The following is a 27,627-nucleotide window of genomic DNA, read 5'->3' as shown; positions in this document are numbered from 1 at the left end:
CCCTGGTTGTCTGTGGGCAGAATTGAACCTCGGGTCTATGGAACTGAAGTGCATGAGCCTCTACTACATGTGCTAAGAGCTAAGGCTGGAGAGCAGACTCCTTATTCTCTCAGCAAGTGGTCTGGGTACCAGTAGATAGGACAATCCACCACACCCAGGAGCTGTGTGGGGTACAGCAGCACATCCAGGGATCTGACCCACTCTTTCTGAATGGAGGTGCAGGGGGGAGGATAATCAAAACAGCTAATTGGTTAAACTATTCAAATTATATTGGTTAACTGGTTAACCATGGATGTGGGCAGGTCTTGTTGCTTCAAGCAGGCATGTCAGAATCTAGGGCCACTAAGGCCAGGGCTGCAGTGGCATGGCAAGGAGCTAGGTCTGAAAGCCGAGGCTGGGGCTGCAGCACAGCTAAGAGTCAACACTGCTGCCAGGAGCTGGGGCTGCTGCTGGCAGATGGGGTTGGAGCTGGGGCCGCTGCAGAGACCTTGTCGGGTTCCTGCCAACTGGCTCCACGGTGATCCGGTTACAAAGTAAGCATTCTGGTAAGCCAAAGCTTACAGGACAACCAGTTAACCTTTTACATCTCTACTTTAGGGAGGGGAAGATCACCAGGAGAGGATCAAGTGAAGTCAAGGGAAAAGGAGGGGCATGCCAGGTTTATAGTGCTGTGCCAGGAAGAGGTCAGCATCTTTCTGCACTTGAAGGTGATGAGGGAGGATAGGGAGGAGGTGAAGGAGGAAAGGTGGAGCAGGGCCTTTACATTGTTAAAGGGGAATGGAGGGTTGCCAGAAGCTTTGGCAATTGTAGTTGCAGAATCGAAGGAGGGGGGAGGGAATTTTATAGTACACAGTGTCTGTGATTTTCAGATCTCTGAGTGGATTCTCAGAACAGAGACCGGCCATTCCTTCTCAAACTACCAGCCGAGATCGTTAGCAAAATACAAATTCAAAAGGGCAACTACCCTGGGTCCCAGCGATTCCATTCCATTGGAACCCTATCTAGTTCTTGGCCTCCTCAAAGCAGTTTGTTGTCAGAGTAAAAAGGGCTAAAAGGTGTCCCTGAAAGACAGTTTTGCCTTAAATTACTGCTTCCGAATCTGACCTGCAGACCTCACAGAGACAAAAATTCTTATTGCGTACAGTGGGTTTAATGTGTGTTTAAGTGGCTGCAGGTCAGTCTGATTTAAGAGCCAAATTACACCACAATGTGTGGAAGAACCAGGACTATAATTCCTGCTGCTGAGGGGAGTAGATTGGGGAAGATACAGCTTTTTATTCTGTTTTGTACAGTGCTGAATACAGAGCAGTACAGTGCAGGGGTTGACAGTAATTTTTGATAGTGGGGGCACTCCTAGATTTTGATAAAGTGGCCACTTTTCTATGGCGGGGGTGCAGAAATGGGACAGAGGGTGGGTGCAGAAGGGAGCTTGGGGTAGGAGATTTGAGGTCCAGAAGAGAGTGTGGCAATTGAGAGGAAATTTGGGTGAAGAGGGGGTTGTGACCTGGGGCAGGGGATTGGGGTTCAGGGTCTGGGAGGGGTATGGGTGCAGGAGTGGATTTTGACCTGGGGAAGCAGTGTGGGAGGTGGTGTAGGATCTAGGAGGGAGATGTGATCTGAGGGAGGAGGGATGCAGAGGATTTGGGTGGTGACCTGGGGCAGTGGAACAAAGTGCAGGGTTGGGGGGTATTGGGGTGCGGGAGAGGATTCTGGCCTGGGGAAGGGGTGTCAGAGAAGGTGCAAAGTCTGGGAGGGGGATTGTGACCTCAGGCGAGGGCTACAAAGGATTTGGTGGTGACCTGGGATAGGAGGGGTTGATGAGTGGGAGGGGATGGGGTACCAGAGGCAATCTCTAGCTGGGAGGTGCTTAACTTAGGCTGCTCCCAACCACCAGCCCAACAGGAACCCTGAAGCAGGCTCCTTGCCTGCTGCAGCCCCAGCCTGTTCAAAACAGCTGGAGACTCCCTCCATTTGCCACTCTGGGCTGCACGCCCCTGATGGGGGGAGGGAGACTTAGTGCACTGCCCCACACCTAGACCAATCATTGCAGCTCCCATTGGCTGGAAAATGGCCAATGGGAGCTGCAATGGTTGGCCTGGGAGCAGAAGCAGGGCGTAAAATCTGCTCCCCACTCCACCACCACAGTGTGCAAAGTCCTCCCCCACCAGGGGTGCACAGTGCCTAGAGGGAGCCACTAGCGATTTTGATCAACCTTGGGCTGCAGCTGGCAGAGAGCCTGCCTTAGAGTGTGTCTAGACTAAAGGGTTTTTTAAAAAAAAGTAGCCTTTTTTCGAAAAAACATCTCCTGTGTCTAGACTGCAGCCACGTTCTTTCAACAGTAAATCAAAAGAATGCAGCAGGTTTTTTTGATTGCGGGAAACCTCATTTTATGAGGAATAATGCCTTTTTTCGAAAGTACTCTTTTGAAAAAAGGCGCTATTGAATGCACACTGTGCTTTTTCAAAAGAGAGCATCCAGACTCTTTCGAAAAAGCGGCTCGCTTTTTCAAAAAATCTGCTTGTAGTCTAGATGTAGCCTCAAGGTGTTGGTGGAGCAGGCAGCAAGCCGGATCAAAAGGCTTGATGGACGGGATCCAGCCTGCAAGTCGGATCTTGCCTGCCCCTGTGCTACAGCAATACAAATAAGTAATAATATATTAAAACCAGTAATTGTGTTACCTCACAACTGGCAAATTATCCTAAAATGTGCACCCAGTTATAAAAAACTGTGAAGGCCTGTTCTTTAGAAGCCTGTTAAACAACATAATAAAAATAGCTGTCTCATACAAGAAATAGCCTCCAGGCACTGATATTACAGATTTGTTAATTCTGCAAGATAGGACCAGATATTTTATGTAAACTTAGACAAACACTAAATAAGCTTTAATGTCGAAGAAATACCTTATGTGCATCTCGAAGGATCTAGTCGCTTCTCAAAGCAGATGTGTAGCCTCCATAACATTAAATTCAATCACCTATAGAATTAATAGGAAATGGTTACCTTGTTGTAAAATTTTGAAGCCAGCCTATTGCATTCTGCAGCAGAGGCGCAATTCACTATTACATCTTAGACATTGATTTAAAAATTCTATAGGAAGCATCTTTTGGGCCTTGTTTAATTTCCATACAGCCCTATTGGTTTCATCCGTACAGCATTCTATAGAACCCTTGCATAAGGGATTAAAAAGGAGAATGTTACTTATACCGGGCAGTTTGTATGCATGTTATTGTCGGGTGAACCAACTGTTAATTTCCTCCTCTGTTGAGATTTTCTTTGAATGTTCTTAACAGCAGATAAAAAAATGATGGCTTCAGCATCTCCAGCAGGAAACCAACAGCTCTACTCTCAGGGGAGCCCCTTCCAGCCAGGACATTCAGGAAAGGCTTTCAGGTACCGTACCAAGAGCTTCTGTACATGAAAGGGAATTCCATTTTGATTCTGTGGAAACAGAATACAAGTAATGCTAACACGTGTCTGGTACAATGTGATTTTTTTCCCCTTTGTGCAACTTGACTCCCACACAAAAAAGTTCATCAGGAAGAATTAGTCTGTAGGCAAACATGTATCACTTGGGTGTTCTAGTAGATTTTTGAAATATTTTTGAGTTTACTAACTGGTAAAATAGGGTTGACAAATACTTGAAATTTAAGAATCGACATGCTTTTACAGTGGTGTCTTGAGATTTCCAGAGCCACTGTGGATCTGTTTATTTTATTATCATTAGCTCTGTTTTAGTAAAGAAGATTTATGACTGTTCACTGACTGCTCTAGTCATTAGTGAAGGCTATCTTCTTGAAGGCTAATCCTGTTCCTCTTTGTCCTCCTGCTGTTTAAAGTGACCAAAGAGAAACTGTCTTGAGCATCTATACTGCAAGGAACTCTAATGAAATCCCAAGCTATGTGTGCATGTAGCTGAGTTTTCCCCTAGGACTAAGGCAAGGTTTTGAAAATGAAGGACCAACCATTCAAATGCATTATATATTGATTATGAGGCCTATGAATTAGAAATTAAATATTTGGTGTAATTTTACAGAAACCAATGTGTTCTTGATCTTGTAATTGGTAATGATATCACAAATGTTCTATAGTTAGATCTTATATGGCATTTCAGCATGTAAATTGCAAGTGGCCATCTTGACATTTCACATGTCTTGTTGTTCTTATTTTGTTGGTCTCCTGGAAATTTAACTGAAGCTTCATTTTTGCTTGTAATCTGCCACGTTAACTGGTGACACAAAGGCAAATGTCACTGTTAGAATCCTTGATGAGTTCCGACCCCAGGACACCTAACTTTGGATCCAGGATAGCAGCCTGGTGCAGTTCTGGTCACCACATCTCAAAACAGATTCATTAGAATTGGAAACAGTACAAAGAATGAGACCAAAATTATGAAGAGTACAAGACAGATTCCACATGAGGAGAGATTTCAAAGACTGGGACTTTTCAGCTTGTAATAGAAATGAGAGCTATAAAATCACAAATGGTGTGGAGAAAGTGAATAAGTTACTGTTATGTGAAGGAATAAATAACACAAGGAATATGAATAGGCAGCATGTTTGAAACAAAAGTACTTTTTCAAACAACACACAGACAATCTGTGGAACTTGTTGCCAGGGGATTTTGTGAAGGACAAAGCTGTAAAGGGATTGAAAAAAGAATTAGATGCGTTCCTGGAGGGATAGGTTCATCAATGGCTACAAGCCAAGACGATCAAGGATGCAACCTCATGCTCTGGTCGTCCCTAACCTCTATCTGTCAGAAGCTGGGAGTGGATAACTGGATGGATCATTTGCTGATTGCCTGTGCTGTGCATTCTTTCTGAACAGGCCCACCAAAGATGGGGAGGGGGCAAAAGGGGCAGCTGCCCAGAGACTCAGCAATTCAAAGGACTGTAGTGGTGCCAGCCAGAGCTGCTGGAATTTCGTGCCTGAGACCTCGCCCCTTATGGAAACGGAGCTGGCTCCCTCCCACCTCCCCTACACACACATCTTGCCCATGGGCCTATGGAGGCTGTCAGCTTCTCTGCTGCTAAAACACCTGGCATTGGCCACTGTTGGAAAACAGAATACTGGACTGGATAGTCCATAGGTCTTGACCTACTATGGCCATTTTTATTTTCTTACGTCCCACCTGTGCTTGGCCTTGTGGGGCTCGGCAGAGTTGTGGTGCACTATCTCCTTGGCTCTGAGCCTCTACTCTTGTACTCCAGGTGCAGGTCCCATGCCTGACACCTCTCTTGGCAGTGTGGACCTAGTCATCCAATTGCTTAGGCCCAGAAACTGGGACCAAACTCCCAAATAGCTGTTGCATGCTTCTACAGTTCCACAGAAGCTGTGAACATTCTGGCTTCCTGTTTCCTACTTCAGAGACTGTGACAGTAAAAGAAAGACTCTGCAAAGGAAATTCTAAACACACACACTTTACACCGAGGCTTTGTCTACATTGGCAGTTCAGCGACAAAGCTTTTGTTGTTCACAAGTGCTTAAAAAACCCCTAAAAACTCTTAATGACAAAAGCTCGGGAAAGTACTAGTGTAAACAGGGCTTTGTCGGCAGGAGTGCTTTCCAGCCAACAGAGCCAATGCCATTGTTAGAGAGTAGAAGTTATTTGTCGGCAAAATCGATAAACAGTGTGAACACTGATTTTTAGTGACATGGTTTTGTCAACACAGCCGTGTAATGTAGTGTAGACAAAGCTGTGTAGTGTAGACAAAGCCTGAGATCACAGAAGTGATCTCCAGATCTAAAAAAAAAAACAAGTCCTGCATGCAAATGCCTTGATTTCTCTACCACTCCAAGAGCCCTTTGGAATTTGGTCAGTGTCTTTTCTGGGGATTCAGGAATCCTCCTCTTCTGTTGCTAAGCCTTGACTGTTTCTGCTTCTGTTCTGTTCCCCATTCACTCACTCCCCCTCTAAGATAGCATCAGTCCTGTTTATCAGGTGACTTTCCTCAGTGACTTCAATTCCCTTACCAGCTCGTCTAAGTGAACTGATTCTGTTGGCTGCAACTAACTCCTTGTCTTAAGGTTCTTGCATGTGAATGGGAAACAGCCATTACTTGCTCTATATTTTTAGAATTCTGCTAACACCTTTTAGAATCCCAGTCCAAGATGGAAGTAAAAAGACAACCGTTTTACAATCAAAATGGCATTCACAAAAGCAAAATTGAGTTTGTAGTTTGATACATAAACATTCAGACATATGTGAATCCATTACAACCATCTGTTTGTTTTTGTAAGTGATTTAATAATTCTCAGAATAGAGTCCAGGATAATAAATTACTACAGATGCTCTCCCTTTCTGACCTTGGGAAAGCGTAACAACAACAAATTACTCACAAATTGCAGACCATATAGGAGAATGATATATGTACTGAAACATGTTCTTTCAGACAAAATATTGGGATTGATGGGTGTATATTTAATTTACATAAAATGTGTGTGTTAGAGACAGTATATCCACTAGGTCCAAAGATTGCTATACAAAGAACACTGGAAAACAGAAGGTAAACTGGAATGCTCATGAGTATAAATTTCATTATCAGGAAAATATTTCACAACTTTACACACATTCTTTTGGGAGTTATTTTTTCCTATTTGAATTTTTCTGATTTTTGTTCCAGGGCTCAGAACAATAGCTTTGTTTGATTTTTCACCTCGATTTGTAACTGTGTAGTATCTTTTAGCACCAATGCAAGGAAACAAGAATTAAAAGCATCTAATCAAACATATATCTTTGTTACATAATACATATTTTCTTCTTTTTACAGAAAGAATGCAACACTGACAAGAAACAGGTTAAAGAATATTTATGAACAGCATCATTTCAGAAGCCTCGATTCAGGGCAGCATTTAAGCATGTGCTTAAGTACCACTGACTTTAAGCACATGTTTAAAGTTAAGTACATACTTAAGTGTGGTCCTGAGGAGAGCTACTTTCCTGAATTGGGGGCGAAACCAATATGAAAAATAATTTAATTACACATCCCTTTGGTTGAACTAATGCAAGCCCTTTGGATGAGATTGCATGGATAACTAAGAAGAATTTGGCACACTGTCTGCATAGTCAGTCTGACATCTTAGAATTTCAAAATGCCTTATAGTTTTAATACTGAATACATGTCATTTTCATTTAGTCCTTATGCAGACAATCTGGAAAACGCCTTAATGGGATAATTAACAAAATTTCAGTATCTGGCATACAATTTATGCATCAATTATTGTAGTATTGCCTACAAGTCACTTTCTGTTCTTTCCCCTTCAGCTCATCTGTGGTACACGTGCCTGGTGTAAATGATATCCAGTCCTCTTCTTCAACAGGCCAAAATTTGACACAGATCTCTCGTCAGTTAAATCAGGGTCAAGTTGCCTGGACGGGGAGTCGCCCACCATTTCCAGGACAGGTGTGTGTTTAATTAAGGGGTTTTAGTGGCATTCTAATGATTTGCTACACCTATAGATTTTGAAAAAAGAACAAATCAAACTTCCTAGCTTAAAATCTGGTAGAATGTACCTTTTGTGTTCATTTCATTATTCTTTAAAAAAAAAATTCCTCTGTTTCTGATTCATCTGCTCAAAATAGAAAAGCTCAAGGTTGAATTCTTCTTTGCATAATTCTAAAGGAAAAATAAGGTTATTTGGGCAAATATTTTGTTATGTTTGTTTAGATACACGACCCTCACAAAAATCCAGTTTTAAGGCTTGTATAAATGTGTGGTTTAAGTGATATCAACAGGACCATGCATATTTAAGTTGTGCATTATGTTTTTGTTAGTCAGAGGCCTAAAAATGGGTATGTCTACACTGCAGTTTGGGAGCAAGCCTCCCAGGTAGGCAGACTCATGCTATCTTTGCTGGATCTAGCACACTAAAAATAGTAGTGTAGATGTTGCACCTCAAAATCTGAGGCTAATCACCTGAGCTCAGGTCCAGGGCCCAGGTGGGCTAGTGAGCCAGAGCTGCCACCTGAACCACAAAGACAACACTGCTGTTTTTACCATTCCACCTCAAGTGGAGCTAACAAGAGCCTGTTTACCCAGACTGGGAGCCTCCCAGATGGTATGTCCAGATTCTACTATGATAGTATTCAAATGTCAGTCTCAGTACAATGAAATGTCTAGAGAGAAGCCAGCATGTTAAGGACTAAGTAACAACCCAGTCCCTAAAAGTTCTTGTTTTAACCTTCTTCAAATAAATCCATCATGAATACTATTTTAAAAATAATTGCTTGCATTCAGTTTTCTTACATAATCTGTAAAGGCACGTTAAGGTGTGCAGTCAATCATTTTACCAGCAGCTTAAATATTTCCATATTTGTCTGCTAGTTTCACATATTTACTGACCAGTCCTCAGTTAACATCAGTTATTGTGTTATATCTATTCTGTATGCTAAAGACATCAAATTGAAATAATATTTTGACATATTTTTGTTTATACACAGTATAGCAAGGCCATTAATTATTACTGATAAAAAATGTGACATCTCCTCTTAACCTAAGACATCATCTCTGGTCAAGTCTTAATAACCAGAGTACAAATTTAGGAAACTCAGAATGTATTTTACCATCTATTTAAAAAAAAAAAAAAACCTTACAGAAATGTCCTATCCTGTTGTCATCATCATTGTAGGAACCTTCAAAGCTAAGTTACTACTTAGCTAGGAACTAAACTGAAGACTTGCATTTTCATCATGTTGTTTGCTTGTTGGGATCTATTCCTCCCTCCCCCTCTTTTGCCCAAGACCATTGCTGTACTTGAGTTCATTGATTGCCTATAAGATGCACATCATTAAATTTGTCTAGAGATGTGACTTTTAATTTCAAACAGCAGAACTTGTTTAAACCAGTCTTCTGTAGAGCTGCTGGGCTAGTTGATAGGGGGGAAAGAAATGCTTTGTTGGTAAGTGGTCTCTTTTACTGGCACTATTTCCTGATGTGTTTTGTTACTTGGTTATTCGCTTCTTGTCTCATTCTATCTATCTCAGAGGGGTGTTGTACTATTTAATGATACGTAACATGCTTTGAGATCCTTGGAAGTCATTATAGATGTGTAAAGGGTGATTCTTGACGGAACTGAACCACTCCCTATAAGCAGAGTTTGGTTAATTTTCCCTGAGATAGTAGTGGTGAGCATAAGAACGGCCGTACTGGGTCAGACCAAAGGTCCATCTAGCCCAGTAGCCTGTCTACCGACAGTGGCCAGCACTAGGTGCTCCAGAGAGGGTGGACCGAAGACAATGATCAAGCGATTTGTCTCCTGCCATCCCTCACAGCGCTACATTGAGCCGGGCCTCATGCGCAGGAGAGGCCGGCCGGCCGGGGGCAGCAAGAGGTGGCGGCAGAGCATGCCTGCTGCATTAGCCACCGTGGCAGCGCCTCCCCATGAGTGGAGCCATGCAGCACCGCACTGAGCCAGGCCACGTCGGCACGTGCGCAGGAGCTGCTGGGGACAGCAAGAGGCAATGGGGGATCTGGACAGCGGGGCACGTGGCAAGACAGTGACAGAGCTGGGCAGCAAGAAACATGGCAAGGCAGTGGCTGAGCGAGGCCAGGGTGAGAGGTCTGCACTGGGGCTTGGTAGGGTAACCATATGTCCAGTTTTTCCCGGACATGTCCTTTTTTTCCCACACATTAAATCGCCATCCAGACGGGTTTTTTAAAAGACAAAATATGTCTGGGATTTTTTGCCCTGCAAAGAGGATTGGGGAGGGGACAGCAGCATGTGCCTTCAGTAAAATATTCGGAGTGGCACACCCGGACCATTCACAGCTGCTCTGTGCACGGGCCCCAGCACCTGGAGGGAAAAGCGTGTGGTTCCAGTGAGATCCAGGGCATTACACTCTGCCCCGCTAGATTTATGTCCCCTGCTCTGCGGGAGGGAAAGGGCATTGTGTTAGAACAGGGGGTTGGGTGGTACCTGGCTCTAGGGGAGGGGAAGGGCATTGAGTTGGAGCTGGGAGGCTGGAGGGTGCCTGGCTCTCGGGGCAGGGTAGATGCATTGGGTAAGAGCTGGGAACTGGGCGTTAAAACTTCTGGATTCTTTCCTTTCCTGTAGGTGGGCAGTGGTCTGTTGCTTAGATTTGGGGGTTCCAGTCTCTGTTCTGTGAGGACTGCGAGAGCTGGTGCTTTGTGGGGCGAGCAGGGGGAAAAAGGGGATTCGGGGAAGCAGGATTCCTGGGTTCCTTTTCTAGCCATGCTACTTCTCACCTGCCTTTAACTTCACATTGATTGTACTTATATTTCAGTAAATAGTGTACTGACAGTTTTAGTTTGATTTGTTAAAATTGTGAAGCCAAAACAAAAATTAGTCAATATAATGGTCTTCTGTTGATATGTGTTTTAGTAGTTAAATTCCTAGATTGTCATTGCTCATTAAAAGTGCTGTCATACAGGTGAAAATATTGCATTTTATTAATATCAGCAGAACTGACTGAAATGGGGCCTGTGTGTTGTGCAGTCTTACCTTAATCTTTGTATTCATGCCTGTCTGTGTGAAAGAAGCTATTTGTATATATATATGCAACCACACTTAAGTTGTGGCCCTCAGCACGTGTTATGGGTATCATTGTGGCCTCTGGGGCTTCGAAAGTTGAGTAGCCCTGGGTTACAGCTTGTAACAAACAATAGTGATTCTCTTTCTAAATGCACAGAGAATATTAATAATCATGTTATATTTTCAGTTACAATCTGTTGCTTTCATTGAACTTAACCGCCATAAATAGTCATAAATCCACACTGATGGAAATTGAATATGGTGGAGCTAGGGATAATACACCTAATCTCATCTGCAATGTTTATTTAACAATTGATTTTTACACTGTTAAAACTTGCTACACTGCTATGCCAGCAATACAACTAATTTCTTTTTCTTCTCCCACCCACCCCATAGCAAATCCCATCACAATCTGGCAAGGCCCAATCTTCACCCTTTGGAATCGGAACCAGTCATACCTATCCAGCTGATCCATCATCCTACAGCCCTCTCTCTAGCCCAGCCACGTCGTCCCCAAGTGGAAATGCATACTCGAACCTAGCAAACAGAGGTGCAGGGTTTGGTAGGTTTTGGATTCTGTATCTCACCAGCGAACATAAAAGTGAAATGTAACTGTATTTTAAATCAGTGGATCAGCTCTTCTATTCTGTTCTGTATGCCAAGGGCAAGATTATCTCTGGCCTTTATGTGGGTGTGTACAGTTTGCCGGGAGGGCAAAAGGTAAGAAACTTTGCTTCCTCTTACTTGGCACAATAGACTGAGACAAGTGCTCCACCTCCAGCATCCTAAAGGATGCACTGAACTCCCTTCCTGACGTAAAATCCCTCCCAGACTTCCTTTTGGGTGGCACAGCTCTGCTCTACTCTGACTCACAAAAGGTCCAAAATGGCACAGACCAGAGAACTGTAACTCTTTAAACTGCTCTTAGTATGTGAAATTGTGTCCCATCGCTGCCATGACACCGCCCCTCTCCCAGGATACTTAATTGCTTCTCATTCAGTACAGATAACTCCATCGCCCCCTCTCTGTCGCTTGCAGACAATGACTTGTGCTAGTCATACTGTGAGTTTAAGAAATTCCCTTTGTGAACAGCTGGGTGTTTCCTAGCAGAACACGTCGCATTCATTTTACTTATTTTGAATGTGAATTTTCTCAGCTACAATCTAAAAGTAGAACATGGCAGTAGTCCTTTTCTTGTTGTCATGGGAGATAGGATTTGACCTTTTACTGATTAGTAATGCCTTTACTCGTTACTTTTACTTACATAGACAACACTCCACTGGCTTCAAGCTTTCAAATTAAATCAGCACATTTCTTTCCCTCCTCCCTTCCCCTTCCCTTTCCTCCTTCCCCAGAGTAAGGCCTGGGTAAGGACTGAGTTAGACAGATGAAGAGTTGTCCCTTTGGGATCTGTTCATGTGCTAAGATAAAACCATGTCTTTGGAGTGTATATAAGAGAACAGATATAGGAAGGACACCTCTAATTCTGCCCGGGCAGGATTATATCTTCATCATCAGATAGGCATTGATTACTTAAAACAGAAATATTTATGCAATTAAAAAAAATGGGATTTGGTCCAGAAGATGAGCTAGTGTCGAATGTGTGGAAAGGACTTGTACCCTTTGTTTATTGCTTACTTGATTGCTTTTCTTGTATGCTTCCCTATTTCAATCACAATTTTTTGTTGTTTTAATTACTAATTTAGAACTGAAAGCAGTCTCCTCAGTCATCATGCCTAGCCCCTACCCTGACAGGCCACTGCATCACGTAACTAGGGATGTTAAATTTCAGTTAATCAGCTAATCGAGTAGTCGATGGAATTTCCATCAATTAGTCAATAAGGGGAGCACTGGCTATCCCGCTGCGCCCCTGCCTTTGAAACATACAAGAGTCGCCCATGGATCTTGTACATTTCAAAGGGAAAGGCACAGCAGTCCTGCTCGCGATCCCTGCTCGTGTCTTTTTCCCCCGCTGCGCTTCTGCCTCCCCTCCTCCCTTCCCCCGCAGAGATGGTGCTGGGGGGAGCCACCTTTTAGGCTCCCCCCAGCACTGGCTCTTGCTCCCTTCCCCTTGGTGCCTCAGACAGCGGGGAGGGGGCAAGCAACTAGTTGAGTAGCAATTTGACTAGTTGCTTACATCCGTATATGTAACCCATTCATAAACTGATCAAACTCCATTTTAAAACCAGGTAGGTTTCTTGCCCCCACTTTCCTGTTGGGAGATGGTCCCAGAATCTCACTACTCTGATGGTTATTAACCCTCTAATTTCTACCAGAATTCACTTTTGGCCAGTGTAGATCTCTCTGTTTTCATGCCAACATTGTTGTTTAGCTTTGATAGCTCTTGCCCCTGCCTGGTGCTTAGTCTGGTGTATTTATAGAGAGCAATTAGATCCCCTCTCAGCCTTCGTTTTGCTAGGTAAAACAAGCCCAGCTTCGTTAGTCTCATATCATGAGACATTCCAATCCCCTGATCATCCTACTAGCCCATCTCGGTACCTGTTGCAGTTTGATTCTTTTTTATTATAATGGTATGATCCAGTCCATGGAGGATTAGAAGCACTTTCTTGTACATTCAGCCAACTACCACAGTTATGGCTATATACAGTCAGTGGAGTTGTATGACACAGATGGAAGGCAGAATTGGAGTCGTTACATTTAAAAACAAATACAAAAAGAATGAGTAAAACTATTACAGGTTGGTCCTCCCTTTTCCAGCACCCTCAGGACCTGACTTAGGTCCTGAAAGAGGGATTTTGCTGCACCAGAGGAGATCATTTGTGGCCTCCCTGCTCTGCCCCTCCCAGTTGGCCTTTTGGCTCCCTCCACTGCTCAGATGAATTCCCCCTCTCCTGCTGCCCAGCTGCGCTGCAAGTCCTCCTCCCATCATGCTGTGTGGCCCTGGCCCCCCACAGGAGGGAGACTCTGATCCTGGAACATCCATGGTCCACAAATGTTGCTGGACCAGAGAGTTCCAGTTTATAGAGGTGCGACTTGTAATGCCAATGCTATCTCAAAACTCTCTATGCTGTTGTGCAATATGCCGTCTGTTATAAAATGCCTATACGGCCCTGTGTCTGTAAACTTAAGATGGTACTGCCGCCAGTAATCATCCATGCTAGTAATCTGAGGCCTCACATGTTTTTATACTTTGTAAAAAGAAAATTAAATCGGAAAAAATCCAGGTGCACATTGTACATGCTCCTTCAGGAACATGAGTAACCTGAGTAGTGTCTTTGGAAAGACTGGTGCCCATACACTTGGACAGCATGAAAAACATTAGGAGTGTTTAGAACTGCTCAGCAGCACAGCAAAATCAACTTTTTGATATTTCAGAGAGTTATCCAGCAGTGTTGTGCAGTCTCCTTCACAAGGTTCAGGGGTTCAACCCTGATGTTATATAGGTACTTACTAGTGGCTGGAAGCCTTCACATGTGAGCCTCATGATCATTCCTGAAGTGTGTGAAATTCCACAGCTGCTTACATTACAGCATACATAGTTAAGTAGCATAATTAAGGATAACTGTGCTATTCATTCTCTTCAGTAAGCATGCAAGTATGAGCTGTTCCTGAGGGAGCACTTTAACAGGAAAAAAATCAATAAGTGAAATGAGACTAAAAATAATGAAACAAGAACATTTCCCTATTCCTTTCTATACATGCACCTTCTAAAATAGTGGCCTTGATAGCAATTGCCTACAAGAATGCATGCAGTGGAAATTAGAATATAAAATTCTGATGGCTATTGAGTCCTGGGTTAAGGAATACCACAGCCAACAAACAAAACAGCAACATTCCTAAATCCAGCACAACATGCTCGTAGTTCAGAGCAGTCAGTGAATCAGCTGCAGAAGTGTGAGGTAGGCTGCCAGGAACTAAAGGTGAAGAAAGAGAACTCAGCTATTCTTGGCCAAAGTCATATAAGCTTTTATATACACACTAAGCAAAAGATTTAAAATGACACATTGACCGTAGTATCTTATTTACACAAGGAGTTGATGCAAAGCCTACTGAAGTCAGTGAAAGGATCTGTCCACTGATTTACGTGAGCTTAGGATCAAGCCACTAAAGTTTAAAGCAAATTCTGTCCAATTTCTCTAGCACTGTTTTCTCATTGTTTGAGGAACAAAATAAAAAAAATCCTCATATTCCATTGAACTTAATATTTGAAACCCTTAGCTTCCCCTTACATAGGTTATTATCATTACCACAGGTAGAAAGTTAAAACACTCATTTTTATTTTTGCTTTTAATGCTAATTTGTTCACCTTCACTTTTCACTTAACCTTTATGAATGAAATTTATGAACCTTTATGAATGAAATTCAAGCCCTTTTCACTCTTTAGGCCTCATGCACTTGCATTATGCTGCCTTGCTGGATTCAACAGCAGTACAGGGGGATGTGTACATCAAAATGAATGACTTCCTGTTAAGTTAATCATGCCACCGTTTCTGTTAGAATTGATACATTTGTTTTTTAGAGAGCTTGCACTGGGGGCCCAGACTTCTTAGCAAGGACCGGTGTTCCCTGTAAGTTGAACACTTGGAAGGCCATCCTAGAGAGTTTCAAATGCCGCACAGCTGGCTGCATGTATATCTACTGGTGGTGTGCATCTGCACGTGTCTTGGTGCACATAACAAAATTTATTCCACACGTAAATGGGAACATTGGCAAGGACCTATTCATTTGGTGGGAAATATTTCCTGATCTACATCAGTTTGAAATCTATTAATAAATCCATTTATTACTGAAAGGAGCAGCCTGAAACTGCTGGTAACCTCTGTCTTGCTGAACAATAGGCTCATTTATCTCACTGCGTAAATGTTAGCACATCCTATTGAGCAAAACTGATGCAGCTTTCCTTTAAGGGGTAACGTCAGTGAATTTTGTTGTGACCAATAGTGCGGCTGCAGGATTTTTGAGTCAGCTGAATTATTTGTCAGCAGGGGAGCAGTGGTAATTCTCAGCCCAGATGTGACAGAAGCATGCCATTGCAATTCATCGGTCTTCTGGGAAACGGCTTACCGTTCATACCAGATTTCATAGCTGGCAGTAGAGAGAGATCGGAGTCAGGGTGGAGGCATTTGTGACTTTGCACCTTGTGGAGCAATGACAAACTGTGAAGTCAGGCATTTTGGCTACTTCCCTTTGCAATCCCGTACATTTTTCTGTGTGGAAATTTTGGTTTCTGGTTGTAGGGCATATAATGCAACATGGCATGCAGAATTGTATGGTTCTGTGCTAATGGCTAGGAAGTTGGCCTGTGGTTATGACCTGCCTGGTCCTGATCTACCAGTGACCCCCAAATTTTCGATTTGAGTGTCTGAAGGAAAAAAGGCAAAAACAGAACCTATCAAAGGGAAATGGTTTTCAGGTTTGCTAGAAACATTTTTAGTTCCCAAAACAAGACATGCAGCACCCACTACTGAAAATCAATACCTATATTGCTTCCTGAGCAATTCACAGGAGATGCACCTTCCCTCTCCCATCTGAGCTTAAGGAAAGCAATGATGCTGTATTGTGCTGTAAAAGAGCCAGCCAACCACAAACACGGTTGTATATCTAGCGAAGAAGTTTAATTTTCCATTTCCTGGCTTGGCAGCAGCAGCCAAAAGCTATCCAAAATATTATAGAACATATAAATCTTGGAACGAGGGCTTTACAAATAGCCAGTTTTTTGGTTCCAACAGAAGGAAAACTATTGGATTATATTTTATGTATTTAGGGCAAAATTTGCCTACCAAAGTATAAAGAGAAATCCAATTGACTTCAGTTGATAAACATAATCTATGAATATACTCCTAAATAGAGCTCTGTGCAGATACAAAAATTCTCTGTATCTGCAAAAATGAGCCATGGATATCTGCATCTGTATCCATGGATGCGGATATCCTCAGATATCTCTGGGTTTGCTGGTCTGTACTTATAAAAAGGGTAGGTAAAATAGCTGACAAATGAAGTATGTGGTATCAGTTTAAGAACCAGGTCCATAATCCTGAAAAGGTCATTATGACAACATTGGTCGTCTTAACATTAAACCTCTTTATTCCTTCAAAACCCAAATGAACTAGCACTCTTTGGGCTCGTCTACATTGGCCCCTTTTCCGGAAGGGGCATGTTAATTTCACGAGTCGTAATAGGGAAATCCGCGGGGGATTTAAATATCCCCCGCGGCATTTAAGTAAAAATGTCCGCCGCTTTTTTCTGGCTTTTAGAAAAGCCGTCTACACTGGCCTCCGGCTTTTAGAAAAGAGCGTCTACACTGGCCCCGATCCTCCGGAAAAAGTGCCCTTTTCCGGAGGATCTTATTCCTACTTCAAAGTAGGAATAAGATCCTCCGGAAAAGGGCGCTTTTTCCGGAGGATCGGGGCCAGTGTAGACGCTCTTTTCCGGCTTTTCTAAAGGCCGGAAAAAAGCGGCGGACATTTTTACTTAAATGCCGCAGGGGATATTTAAATCCCCCGCGGATTTCCCTATTACGACTCGTGAAATTAACATGCCCCTTCCGGAAAAGGGGCCAATGTAGACGTAGACTTTGGGTGTGTCTAAACTACATGGCTCCGTCGACGGAGCCATGTAAATTAGTTTATTCGGCATAGTCAAAAGAAGCGGGGATTTAAATAATCCCTCTTCATTAAAATACATATGGCCGCCACGCTGTGCCGACAATAAGCTGATCCGACACAGCACGGCAGTCTAGATGTGGGTCTGTCGGCTGGGGAAGCCTTTGCCGACTGATCCCTTTATGCCTCGTGAAACAAGGTTTACAATTCCAAGACTGGAGCTGCATGAATTAAATAGCTGCTTTACCCCTATAATAATGGAGGTCAAAATAATGTTTTTCTAAATACACGACTTCTAAATAAGATGAGCGCCTGTTTATCTTACTATTTAAAAGGTCATGGAACAACATGTACGTGGCGTGCTGACATGCTGCCTTTTCAAAATTTGAATTGTATAATTCATCATTAGCAGTACTCCTCCTGGTTCCACTTTTGATCCAAGAGTTTATTAAAGAGGAAGTGCATTCAAATGCCTGTCTTGTCATTCTGTTTTTATGTGAAGTGGCAGGTACTTATTCTCGTTACTAAAGAGAGGCAGGACTGAGGAAAAACCTGGCAAGCCCAGGTTAGGTTTCATTGCACTCTTCTGTATTTTACTTTGTGCTCTACTATAGTCAGCACGTTGTCCCTGTTGGGTGGGTACAGCCAGAGTAATCCACTCTCTTTGGTCCCTGTCTTGTGCCCTTGAGATCAGTGTCAAAACCCCTTGGCTACATTCCCACCATACTCCTTGCTGAGTATCTGTGCTATAAAATTTACTTCTGAACATCAAAGCTCTTCAAAAAAGTCTCAGAAAACATCCATGTGACTTTTAAAGCAACTGTCTGTGTAAATCTGAATCTTTCAGCTGAGAGTGGCCAAAGCAGTGGACAATTCCAAGGGAGACCTTCGGAGGTGTGGTCCCAATGGCAAAGCCAGCATCATAATCAGCAAAGCAGTGACCAGCATTCTCACCAGCAGCCCAGTCAGACTGAAGTCTTCCAAGTGAGTAGAAACACAGTTTCCTTGTGTCTACAGTTGTCATAAGAAAGTCAAAGTTGTCTTAAACAACAATCTTAGTCACCTGAGCCAGCGTGGAAACAGTCTACATGACAAGCAGTATCTGTCAGTATGAGATGTGCTACCCTGGGGCTTATAGGGATGTTATCTGGGATGAGGAAAGTCTTTGATAGAATTCAAAGCATTTTTTTCTGCCAGAGCATAAGCACTGTGGTTTGAAATGTTTTCTCCTCCCCCCTGCTTCCTCGGCAAAGGAGCTATGCATTTTAGGGAGAAACCAGTAGGTAGATAGTCCTGGCTAGAATTTCCTCCTCATACCCTGATCCAGATCTATAAATCCAGGTTAGGCTAGGTCTATACTAGCCTCAGAAGGTTGGCTTAAGGTACACAATAGGGATGTTAGATATTGGATAATTGAATCAGAACTTTGCAGTTACACAACTATTCAATAGTCCCTGGGGGTGAGGCTGGCAGCCAGTGCACTCCTGACCCCACTCCCAGGGAGCCCCCTGCCACTCAGTGCTCAGAGAAAGCAACACAGGGTGGCAGGCCCAGTCCATGAGGGAAGCCAGTTTAAAAACCAGCTCCCCTCACAGACTGGCTGCCTGCCACCCTGCGCTGCCACCTCTGATACAGAGGCAGTAGCGTAGGGCAGCAGCAGCCCCTGTCTGCAGAGGTCTGAGCTCCCCATGGACAGAGGCTGCAGCAGGGGAGCGGGAGAGGGCGGAGGAGGCTGCTTTGAAACAGCCTCTGTCCGTGGTGAGTCTGGGCCCACCACAGACAGAAGCTGGTCCGGCAGCGTCCCCTGCCCTCCCCCCTGCACTGCTGCCTCTGAAAGATAGTGGAGATGGTGCTGGGGGATGCAGCTACGTGGAGGGGCAGGCGGCACTGCAGAGACGGTGCTGGGGGAAGCGAGCTTTTAAGCCAGCTCCCCCCAGCACTAGTTTCTGCTTCCCTGCACCCTGATACAGAGGCAGTGGGGGGGAGGGGAAGTGGAGAATGAGTAAACGACAAGATTAACTGATAACCAGGCTTAAGTTTAACTAGGTTTATCAATTATCGTATAGTCGACTACGCTTATAGTGGACAATGACACCCCTAGTATACAACTGCAGCTGTGTCATTGACCAGAAGTTAGGGGAACAAGCTTCTTGGGAAATGAGCTTCTTTAGTCCATCCCATTTATCTCCACTCTCCAGGGGCCAGCGAGTTAGATTTAAAGCACATCCTTTCCCAGGGTGATACCGCATTTTGGTGCTCTTGGATGAGGGTAGTTCATCCTCTCGAGCAGATGCTTTGAGGTTATTTGTTATTTCTTGTTGTTTCGGTTCGTATTACAGGTTGAACCTGTCTGGTCTGGAACTCTCTTATCTGGCAACATCTGTGATCCGGCAGGACCCTGGATGTTGCTGGTCCAGAGACCCTACCACCCCAGCGGAGTCCTATCACCCCAGGGCAGCCTCGGGGCTGCTGAATGCCAGCTGATCGCAGCTGGCCATGGAGCCCTGGCAAGCTGGCAAGAGCAGCTGAGGAGTTGGCAGCCTGGCCATTTGTTGACAGATTCCAGGAGAGCCTGTCAGCAGAAGAGGTGGCCTCGCATGGTCTGTCAAACTTCCTCCTTCAGGACTGATTGAGTCCCAAGAGTGCTGGACTAGGGAGGTCCAACCTGTATCATGCTCCTTCTCCTACTGCAAAACCAAGTTCTGCCAGAGCTTGTTATTCTAAGAGCTGAAAGGATAGCACGACCATTTTCCAGAAGGGATTCCTCTTCCCTGGCTTTGTTCCTGACTGGGAAAAGGAGGTTCAGTACTCTCTAAGGCTACGTCTACACTGGCCCCTTTTTCGAAAGGGGCATGCTAATTTGACAGGTCGTAATAGGGAAATCCGCGGGGGATTTAAATATCCCCCGCGGCATTTAAATAAAAATGTCCGCCGCTATTTTCCGGCTTTTAGAAAAGCCGGAAAAGAGCGTCTACACTGGCCCCGATCCTCCGGAAAAAAGCCCTTTTCCGGAGGATCTCTTATTCCTACTTCAAAGGGATTCCACGAGGAGTAACGGTAGTTGGAACTAGGAAGCCTAGTTCGAACTACCTAGTTCGTGCTCCGTGTAGCCGCTCTGCACGGGGTTCGAACGAGCGGGGTTTTAAAAATGGCGGCGCCCCGCTTATTCAAATGAAGCCCGGGAAATTCAAATCCCGGGCTTCATTTGCAAGTGCGGTATGCCAACATTACCCTCCTAGTTTGAACTAGGAGGGTAGTGTAGACATACCCAAAGACTCTTGCATGGACTTCACATAACTCAGGAGATTTGGGAACAGTTACCTTGAACTCCACTTACACCAGAGAAATGGTTGCTGGACCACTCCCTTTTCTGAAGTACATGGCTGCTCGCTGACCTGGAGGAAAACCTGCAGCATTCTTCAGCGGAGGTGCAGTCAGAGTAAACGTAGGCACTGTTTACAGAACGCTGTTCAGAAGGAAGTAGATCCTCCACAAACGTGGAGGCTAGCCCTCTGCTCGGATGAATTTCACCTTCTTTTTCTGGTCTTTGGCCTTTTCTGGTGTTAAGTTTAAAAATGATTTAAAAAAAACCCACATTTGTGCCTGGATAGCATGCTATAAAGTAACACTTCACTTTGATTTTCCTTATGCAGGACATGCTGCCTATGCCAGGGGATCCAACACAGGGCACTGGCAATTACAACATTGAAGATTTTGCTGATCTGGGCATGTTTCCACCATTTTCTGAATAATTTACGAAGCAGAAAAGTGAAATGAAGTTCAACAAAACCATTTCAGTGTATTTTTGGCTCTGCTTTTTTGTGTTGCTTTACCATAGAATCTACTAACAAGAAGTCATGTTGCTCATGCTTCAGATAGTGATACAGGAGTTTGCTCTCTCTTCTTCCAGTGTGTGAGTACTGAGGAAGAAGTTACACCACTTGGTGGTGGTCACTGACAGAACCATTTTGTATTTTCTTGCCACCACCCTCAGAGATGAAGAACTTTACTTGATTGTGAAAAATCTGAGTCCTAAATATTTGAATGTGAACAATTCCTAATGCTCCCTTTTAAATGGTAAATTTTAAATAGATAATGAAGTAACAAAGACTAACAAAGAAAACATGTAAGGAAACGTTCAGTTATTGGTCTGTAGTTCTGTTTCAAAGCCTTGCTTTAATGTTAAATTTCTGAGAACAGACTTAGTATTCTGATTTCTTTGATTCTTGAGATTTTTTAGGTCAGTTTGAATGTGAGATTACACAACATAAAGTAGTCCTCTCTGACCAGAAGATTCAGCACCTTTTTCCCTCTCTTAACTCAAACTTGAATATGTGTACATTTTAGTACTGTATGTATATCTTGTGCTGTATAATGTGATTTCCTGTATTGGTAGGAGTTTTTTTTTACATGTAAAAAGGGTCCATTTCAGACTGTATACTGAAAGAGGTGACAAGATATTGCAGAACTTAGATATTGCAGGATTCTGCATCACTTTACTTAGAAATAACACTAATTGGTTGATTTTGGTAAGTCTGATTTATGCCATATATTTACTTACACAAGCTGTTACTGTTTTTATTGAGTGAGGCCTATATTTCTATAATTTTCTCATTACCTGGTTTTATTTTATTTTTTGCCTTCTACTATTGCATTCCCCCAACAGATCCTTTTTATAAAAATTACTGCATAGCATATCAAGAATATTGTTTCAGCACCAGTAGCATTTCCTTTCTATGAATGCCTTTTTTATATCCTGTGCAACATTACCTTTTAACAGTTAAGAGATGCCCTGTTACAACAGAGTCATCTAAGCTTATTTACTGAGAGCAGTGAGCTAGTTTGTTTCATGAGCCAAACAGGGTGATTACAACTAATTTGTGATAGGAACCAATCGGTCAAGCCACTGCCTGCCAAAAACAGAGTGGAGTTAACCTGAATTTTCGCATGCATGCTAAACTGCTGAGTATTCGCCTGCTTTTGTTTTAAACCCACCGTTTCAGGGTTTCACATCACTGGGCATTTGGGAGACTCAGGCCATCCATCATGGTGCAAGCGTTTCCATGGATCTGAGTCTTGCTGCCTGGTCGATCCGTCAGAAATGTCTAGAAATTCTGTTTACGTTCTCACATGATTGGTTGGATTAGAGAGCAGATGTAAAATGAATATTTATGGCCAGGTAATCCCTGCTGTGGGAGGGAGAATCACCCATGGACAAGAAACTAAGCTTCTTTTAAATCCTTTGAAGGTTGCAATCCAGTCCCCTTGGAGAAGGGGAGGAGGATTCAGCTGCCTAAATTGGTAGATGCTCTGGGATCCTCACAGATCTCTGGACATCGACAGGAAACTAAGGCCATCCACTCAGAGGCCCGGTGTCTCCACACATTACTAGCCCACATACTGCCTTTGCCTGGCTACTTGAAGCTACTTCTGAACTCGGAGGTGTCTTCCAGCAGGGAGGACAATTGTCATACAACAGTCCCTTTTGTCAGCATTAACTTGCATAGGTAATCATGGCGGTTCGTTGGGTGGATGTTGCCATGGACAAGAGTCCATGTCGTCATGTGGCGAGCTCTGATCATGTGGGTCTCATCCAGAGAGACTTCCACAGTCTGTCAGGCCAAAGATAGCAGGCCACTGAGACCCTGCTCCCAACCTCAGTCATGTGACTGGGGCTTTCCCCACCCTGTCCTGCTTCCTTGCATGTCACATAGCTGAGTAAGTAGTCCTCTGAGGCTTTCCGACCATTTGTCTCTTTAATCTCTAGGGCCAGTCCCCTGCACTTTGTGCCATTGGAGGGGTGTTTTATGTATGTGTTTTCAGTTGTGTTGTTTAATAAAAACTGAATCTATTTCTGAACTAGATAAAGAACTGCAGAGGCCTCAGATCTCTGGGCTGTACTTTCCTCAGCAGAGTCATCCTGTTTTAAAAATGGGCACTTCTTCTCTTGCCCTAGGGAATGAAAGGAATCCTCAGTTAGCTGAGGAGACAGTGCACTTAAATTGTCTCAGAGGGGCAGCCATGTTAGTTGGTAACTTTAAAAACAATGAGTAGACCTGTGGCACCTTAGATACTAATAAATTGGTATTCATCTGAAAATTTGACATCGTTTCCCTGGGCTTGAACAAAGACATTAACTGGATGTTGCATTATGAAGCCAGTTTCCCCCTGCCTTTAACATCTCATTGTTACATCAAAAGCTAAGTATGGAACACTTCCAGCCCACTTAATTAGCCTCATTAGCACTGGTCCTATGATTGACAGATACCTTTTTATTCTGTTATAAATAAATTGGTTTCTGTTGTTCCTCTCTAGCTCATCATCTGATGAAGTGGGTTTTGCCCACAAAAGGTCATAATGCTATATATTTTTGTTAGTCTCCAAGGTGTCACGAAATTACTCAATGCACTTAAACTATTTATTTTAATACCTTGATACTGATTCTCTTGATGCAGCCCCTGCTGCCCTTCATTCTCATCACACAGAGTGCATGGACAAAGAACTGATCAGTGAGTTAGACTAGAAAAGCTCTGCTCCCTGTAGTGAGCATGAGTTGAATTCACTGACCTCATAAAAGATGCTTGTATTCTGCAGATGGCTGTGTGGGAGAGGTGAGACATGAGAATCTGTGTGATAGGAAATTATAGTAAAAGGAGAAGTAAAGGATCCTGATTCTGTGACAAATCTAACAATGGGGGAAGACTGGAATGCCTAGCAATTTCTCTCTTTATGTAATGGACTGGACATGATACATTCAGCGGTTTTTAAAATTTAAAAATTAGGATTTCTGTAAAGTGAAAAATTGATTGGAAAATGGTGTTCCTACACTGGAGTCTACCTGTCAGCTTACTCTGTGTATATGTATGATTTATTTTGTTCCTGAACTCAGTCTAAAATAGTGTGTTTATGAAAACTTTTTTCCAGCCCAGAAAAGATTCTGTACATATCACTGTCTTTTTATATTGTAGATGCGTAGAAGAGGGATTGTCAATCAGTAGTTGCTAGTAGAGTTCAAAGTTCTTTTTTAAAAGAAATTCAAGCATGTCAATTTTTTAAAGATGCAGTATTACTAGTTTGAAGCCAGTATGCCCAAGGCATCAGTGCAAGGTGTTTCTTGTCGTCGTCGTCTTCTTCCTCCTCCTCCCTCCCTCCTTATCCTTGTAACCACAAAAGGGAGTTACTGTCAATTAAAGGCCAGTCTAGAAAAATGGAGGGCTTGCACCCACTTCACTTTGAGCCACAGTATATCCCTGTTTATATTCTGATATCCTGAGCCAATGCCTTCTCCCTGTTTCTCCATTCTCCTTAGCTCCCCTGCAGCTGATTCCACCCACAGTATCTTTATATTGCCCTAGGTTGGAAGGGCAAATGTGGGTGATCACTATCAGCTTCACTCCAGCAAGCCAGCGAAAAAGGAATTATTAAAGAGCATTATGGTTGGTAGCCTTATTCCTGAGACCAAGACATTCACTAGTGCTCCCAGGGCTTCTGTACAGTAGGGGCTGCCTCCGTGCTACTGGCCGACTCTTTTGAAATCTCTCTCTCATTCTCATTCTAATTCTAGTGGCAGCAAAGGCTGTTTAGCATAAGTGGAGCTATGCTCTTTGTTGTGTCTTGACGGTAATAAAACAACATACCTGTATGACGACTGAAGTGCGTATTTAAAACTGTCCTTTTTTTAATGTGTTCCATCAGCATAACTCCCGTGGCAGTTCCGCTGCCAGCTTGCGGAGTTTACATGCAGATTTTTTTTTCTACCTGCCAAGCTGTGTTTTCCGATCGGTTGTGTTGCAAACAGAAATGTCTGTCAAGACAGTGGGAAATACAGAACTGAAGCATTATCTTTGTTAAATCATTTGTGCAGGAAACTACAAATGGTCAAGTAACAAGCTGAGCAAGTTACTTCCATAAGTAGGATTATAGACTGGGATCCTTTTTTTTTACTTACCAATTCATATAATCAATCCTGTTTCCTGGATCTAAGTATTTTACCAGAGTGATTGTATTGCATAACTTGTTAAAGGCACTACTGACAGTGCCTATAATAATACAGTTTGAAGCTCTCTAATCTGGCATTCTCTGATCCGGCAACATTCATGGTCTGGCATGATTTTACTTAGCCAGATGTCCACTTACCATGCGTGTGGCCAAATATCCCATGATCCCATAAAGTTTGTTTACAGCCGCCAGTCCTAGCTATGTGTTCTGTGCTGTTATTTAGCTCTAATTTACCCCTAAATGTCTTCTAAGAACCCCTTGAGCAGTGGAAGGGTAGATAATGCTAGACAGTATTAACCTTCTGTGGTTTGGCACTGGTCAGGTCCCGAGGGTGCCAGATTAGAGAGGTTCAATCTGTACTTAAACCAGATGTGTCCATAACTAGCTTTGTTGCCTTCTTTTTCTTGAAGCCCAGTCTGAAACTGTAAATATTTCTTGCAGTACTGCCTTTTTTAACTCCTAATTACTTTTCGCACAGTGTTATATAGTGTTGGATTTACCCAATCGCTATGACATATATTTTTATACATAGGCATACTCTTTCTTGAGAGTAATACCGCCACTTAATCATTAATGCCTTATCAATGTCATATTGCTGTTACTCTTTGATTGGTTGGTTTGCAAGGTATCCAATGGGTTAATGTTAAGTCAGATATTTTCATTTTCATGGCAGTGCTCAATTTGGGATACAGATGATTGCGCTGTAGCCCCACTTGTCACTGTTGGGAAGGCGGAAGGGAAAGAGGAGAATGTGTTTCAAGATGTGGGAAAAGGGGGGGGGGGGAAGGAAGGGTGCATCATGATGGTTATGGGGCCACTATCCTCCTATTCCAGACTTGAGCACCTTTTCCTGCATTGACAGCTACATCGTTATGAACCAGCTTGCTTAGAGTAATGAATGAACTTTTTAAAAAATAACAAATGCCAAAATATTGGCTTCTATTATCAAGATAGGCACTTGGTTACTTACCTGCTCAACTCTTTATATTGCTGTGAAATTGTGCTGTGGAGAAAGTGTATTTTGTACTTCTGAATGTTATATATTTATGACTAACACTTACAGAATCAGTTGTGTGTATGTATATCTAATAACTGCCTTTTTAAATTTCATTAAAATAAAAATGTCATGAGCTGTTATTAATTCATGGGTTTATATAAGCAGTTGTGAGATGCTGCTGAGAGAAACAGAAGGCTCTGATACATCCGGAGCTTTCACATTCATGCTTTCAAATCAGAAAACGGATCTTGTTTTGTTTTAGTTTTTGTAATGCTCAGCAGGGATGTTAGCTATTGTGTAACTGAATAGTCATGTAGCCGCATGAAATTTTAGCGGTTACACGACTATTCGATAGTCGGCAGGAGGCGGCAGCCAGTGCTCCCAGCCCAGCTCCTGGGAACCCCCCTGGCACCTCATGCTGCTGCCTCTGTATCAGAGGCAGCAGCGCAGGGTGGCAGCAGCCCCTCTACGCAGAGCTCTGAGATCCCCACAGACAGAGGCAGCAGCATAGGTGGGGGGGAGAGGGCAGAGGAAGCAACCACAAAGCAGCCTCTGTCTATGGCAGGTCTGAGCTCTCCCTGAACAGAGACTGATTCCCAGCAACAGCCCCTGTGCATAGGGGGTCGGCAGCTGCCTCTGTGGGGAGCTTGGAGCCCCCCCCCCCACACACACACACACTTCCCCACCTTTTAAGCCGGCTTCCCCCAGCACTGGCTCCTGCCTGTCCTCACCACCCTCTGCTGCCTCTGTAGGAGGCAGCAAAGGTGGGTGGCAGGCGGGTTCACAAGAGCCTATACGCAGGGGAGGAGGGGGGGGCAGGCATATTAGCTCAACCTACTCTCCTCACCCTCCACACTGCTGCCTCTCTATCAAAGGTAACAGCACATGGGGGGCAGGTGGATCTCGAGCTCGTGGGGAACTGGCTTTTAAGCTAGCTGCTCCCAGGCACTGGCTCCCACTCTGCCCCTTTCCCCCACTTGCTGCCTCTGATTAATTGTCGTCTACACAATGAGATCCCTATTGTTCAGCATAAGAGCACATTTCAGAATTCTAGATTGAGAAAATGAAGCATGTCTTCCTTACATAACTATTAACCAAAAAGCGGGAGACTGCAGTGTATTAACTACATTTTTTCAGCCTACCCCGTTTATGTCTCCTGTAAGCCTCTGCAACCTTCCTAGAGGACTTTCTATTGCAAGGGACCGATCACCAGTGTGAAATTAAGCCCTTTCCATGTTTATATACTTCAGTCTTCCCTTGTCTGTTCCCTTTCTTTATGAAGAGGATGGCGAAGCAAAGCTCAGAGTGAGTTTGTGCATTGATAGCACGAGGGAACTGAGCAGTGAGTTAATACAGTCACAGACTGAAAATCATTTGATGCTAATTCCTTTGAGTCCAAGAGGATGAAATGTCTGGGAAGATCAGTAATGCAGGTTACAGAAACTTGTATCTCTCTCTGAAACACCAGTGCTTTAGCAATCACAATCAACATTATAGTGAGTAAAAATTGTGACCATCTACTGGCTGTTCCGTGGGCTGTATGAAATGGGTTTGGTCCATTGGGAATTGTTAGGACACT

The 27,627-nt window shown here is 43.5% G+C and overlaps 1 protein-coding gene across 6 annotated transcripts in view; it reads left to right on the top strand.

The window, feature by feature from the left end:
* ARNT2 (aryl hydrocarbon receptor nuclear translocator 2) overlaps positions 1 to 26,192 on the top strand; it is a 172,804-nt gene extending 146,612 nt beyond the window's left edge. For 3 of the 6 annotated variants that reach the window (XM_075897103.2, XM_075897105.2, XM_075897107.2), the window contains 6 exons: positions 3,291 to 3,390; positions 6,770 to 6,796; positions 7,264 to 7,402; positions 10,887 to 11,052; positions 17,901 to 18,037; positions 20,707 to 26,192. In XM_075897103.2, the coding sequence (XP_075753218.1) occupies positions 3,291 to 3,390; positions 6,770 to 6,796; positions 7,264 to 7,402; positions 10,887 to 11,052; positions 17,901 to 18,037; positions 20,707 to 20,805 (668 nt within the window). In that variant the 3' untranslated portion in view covers positions 20,806 to 26,192. The remainder of the gene's footprint in view (positions 1 to 3,290; positions 3,391 to 6,769; positions 6,797 to 7,263; positions 7,403 to 10,886; positions 11,053 to 17,900; positions 18,038 to 20,706) is intronic. The other 3 variants (XM_075897104.2, XM_075897106.2, XM_075897109.2) reach the window with 1 other exon arrangement.
* Positions 26,193 to 27,627: the final 1,435 nt, after the last annotated feature.

Source organism: Pelodiscus sinensis, chromosome 14, assembly GCF_052426305.1.
Source record: "Pelodiscus sinensis isolate ZL-2025 chromosome 14, ASM5242630v1, whole genome shotgun sequence".
NCBI classification, from domain to species: domain Eukaryota; kingdom Metazoa; phylum Chordata; order Testudines; family Trionychidae; genus Pelodiscus; species Pelodiscus sinensis.
This window is presented reverse-complemented; position numbering and strand designations above follow the sequence as displayed.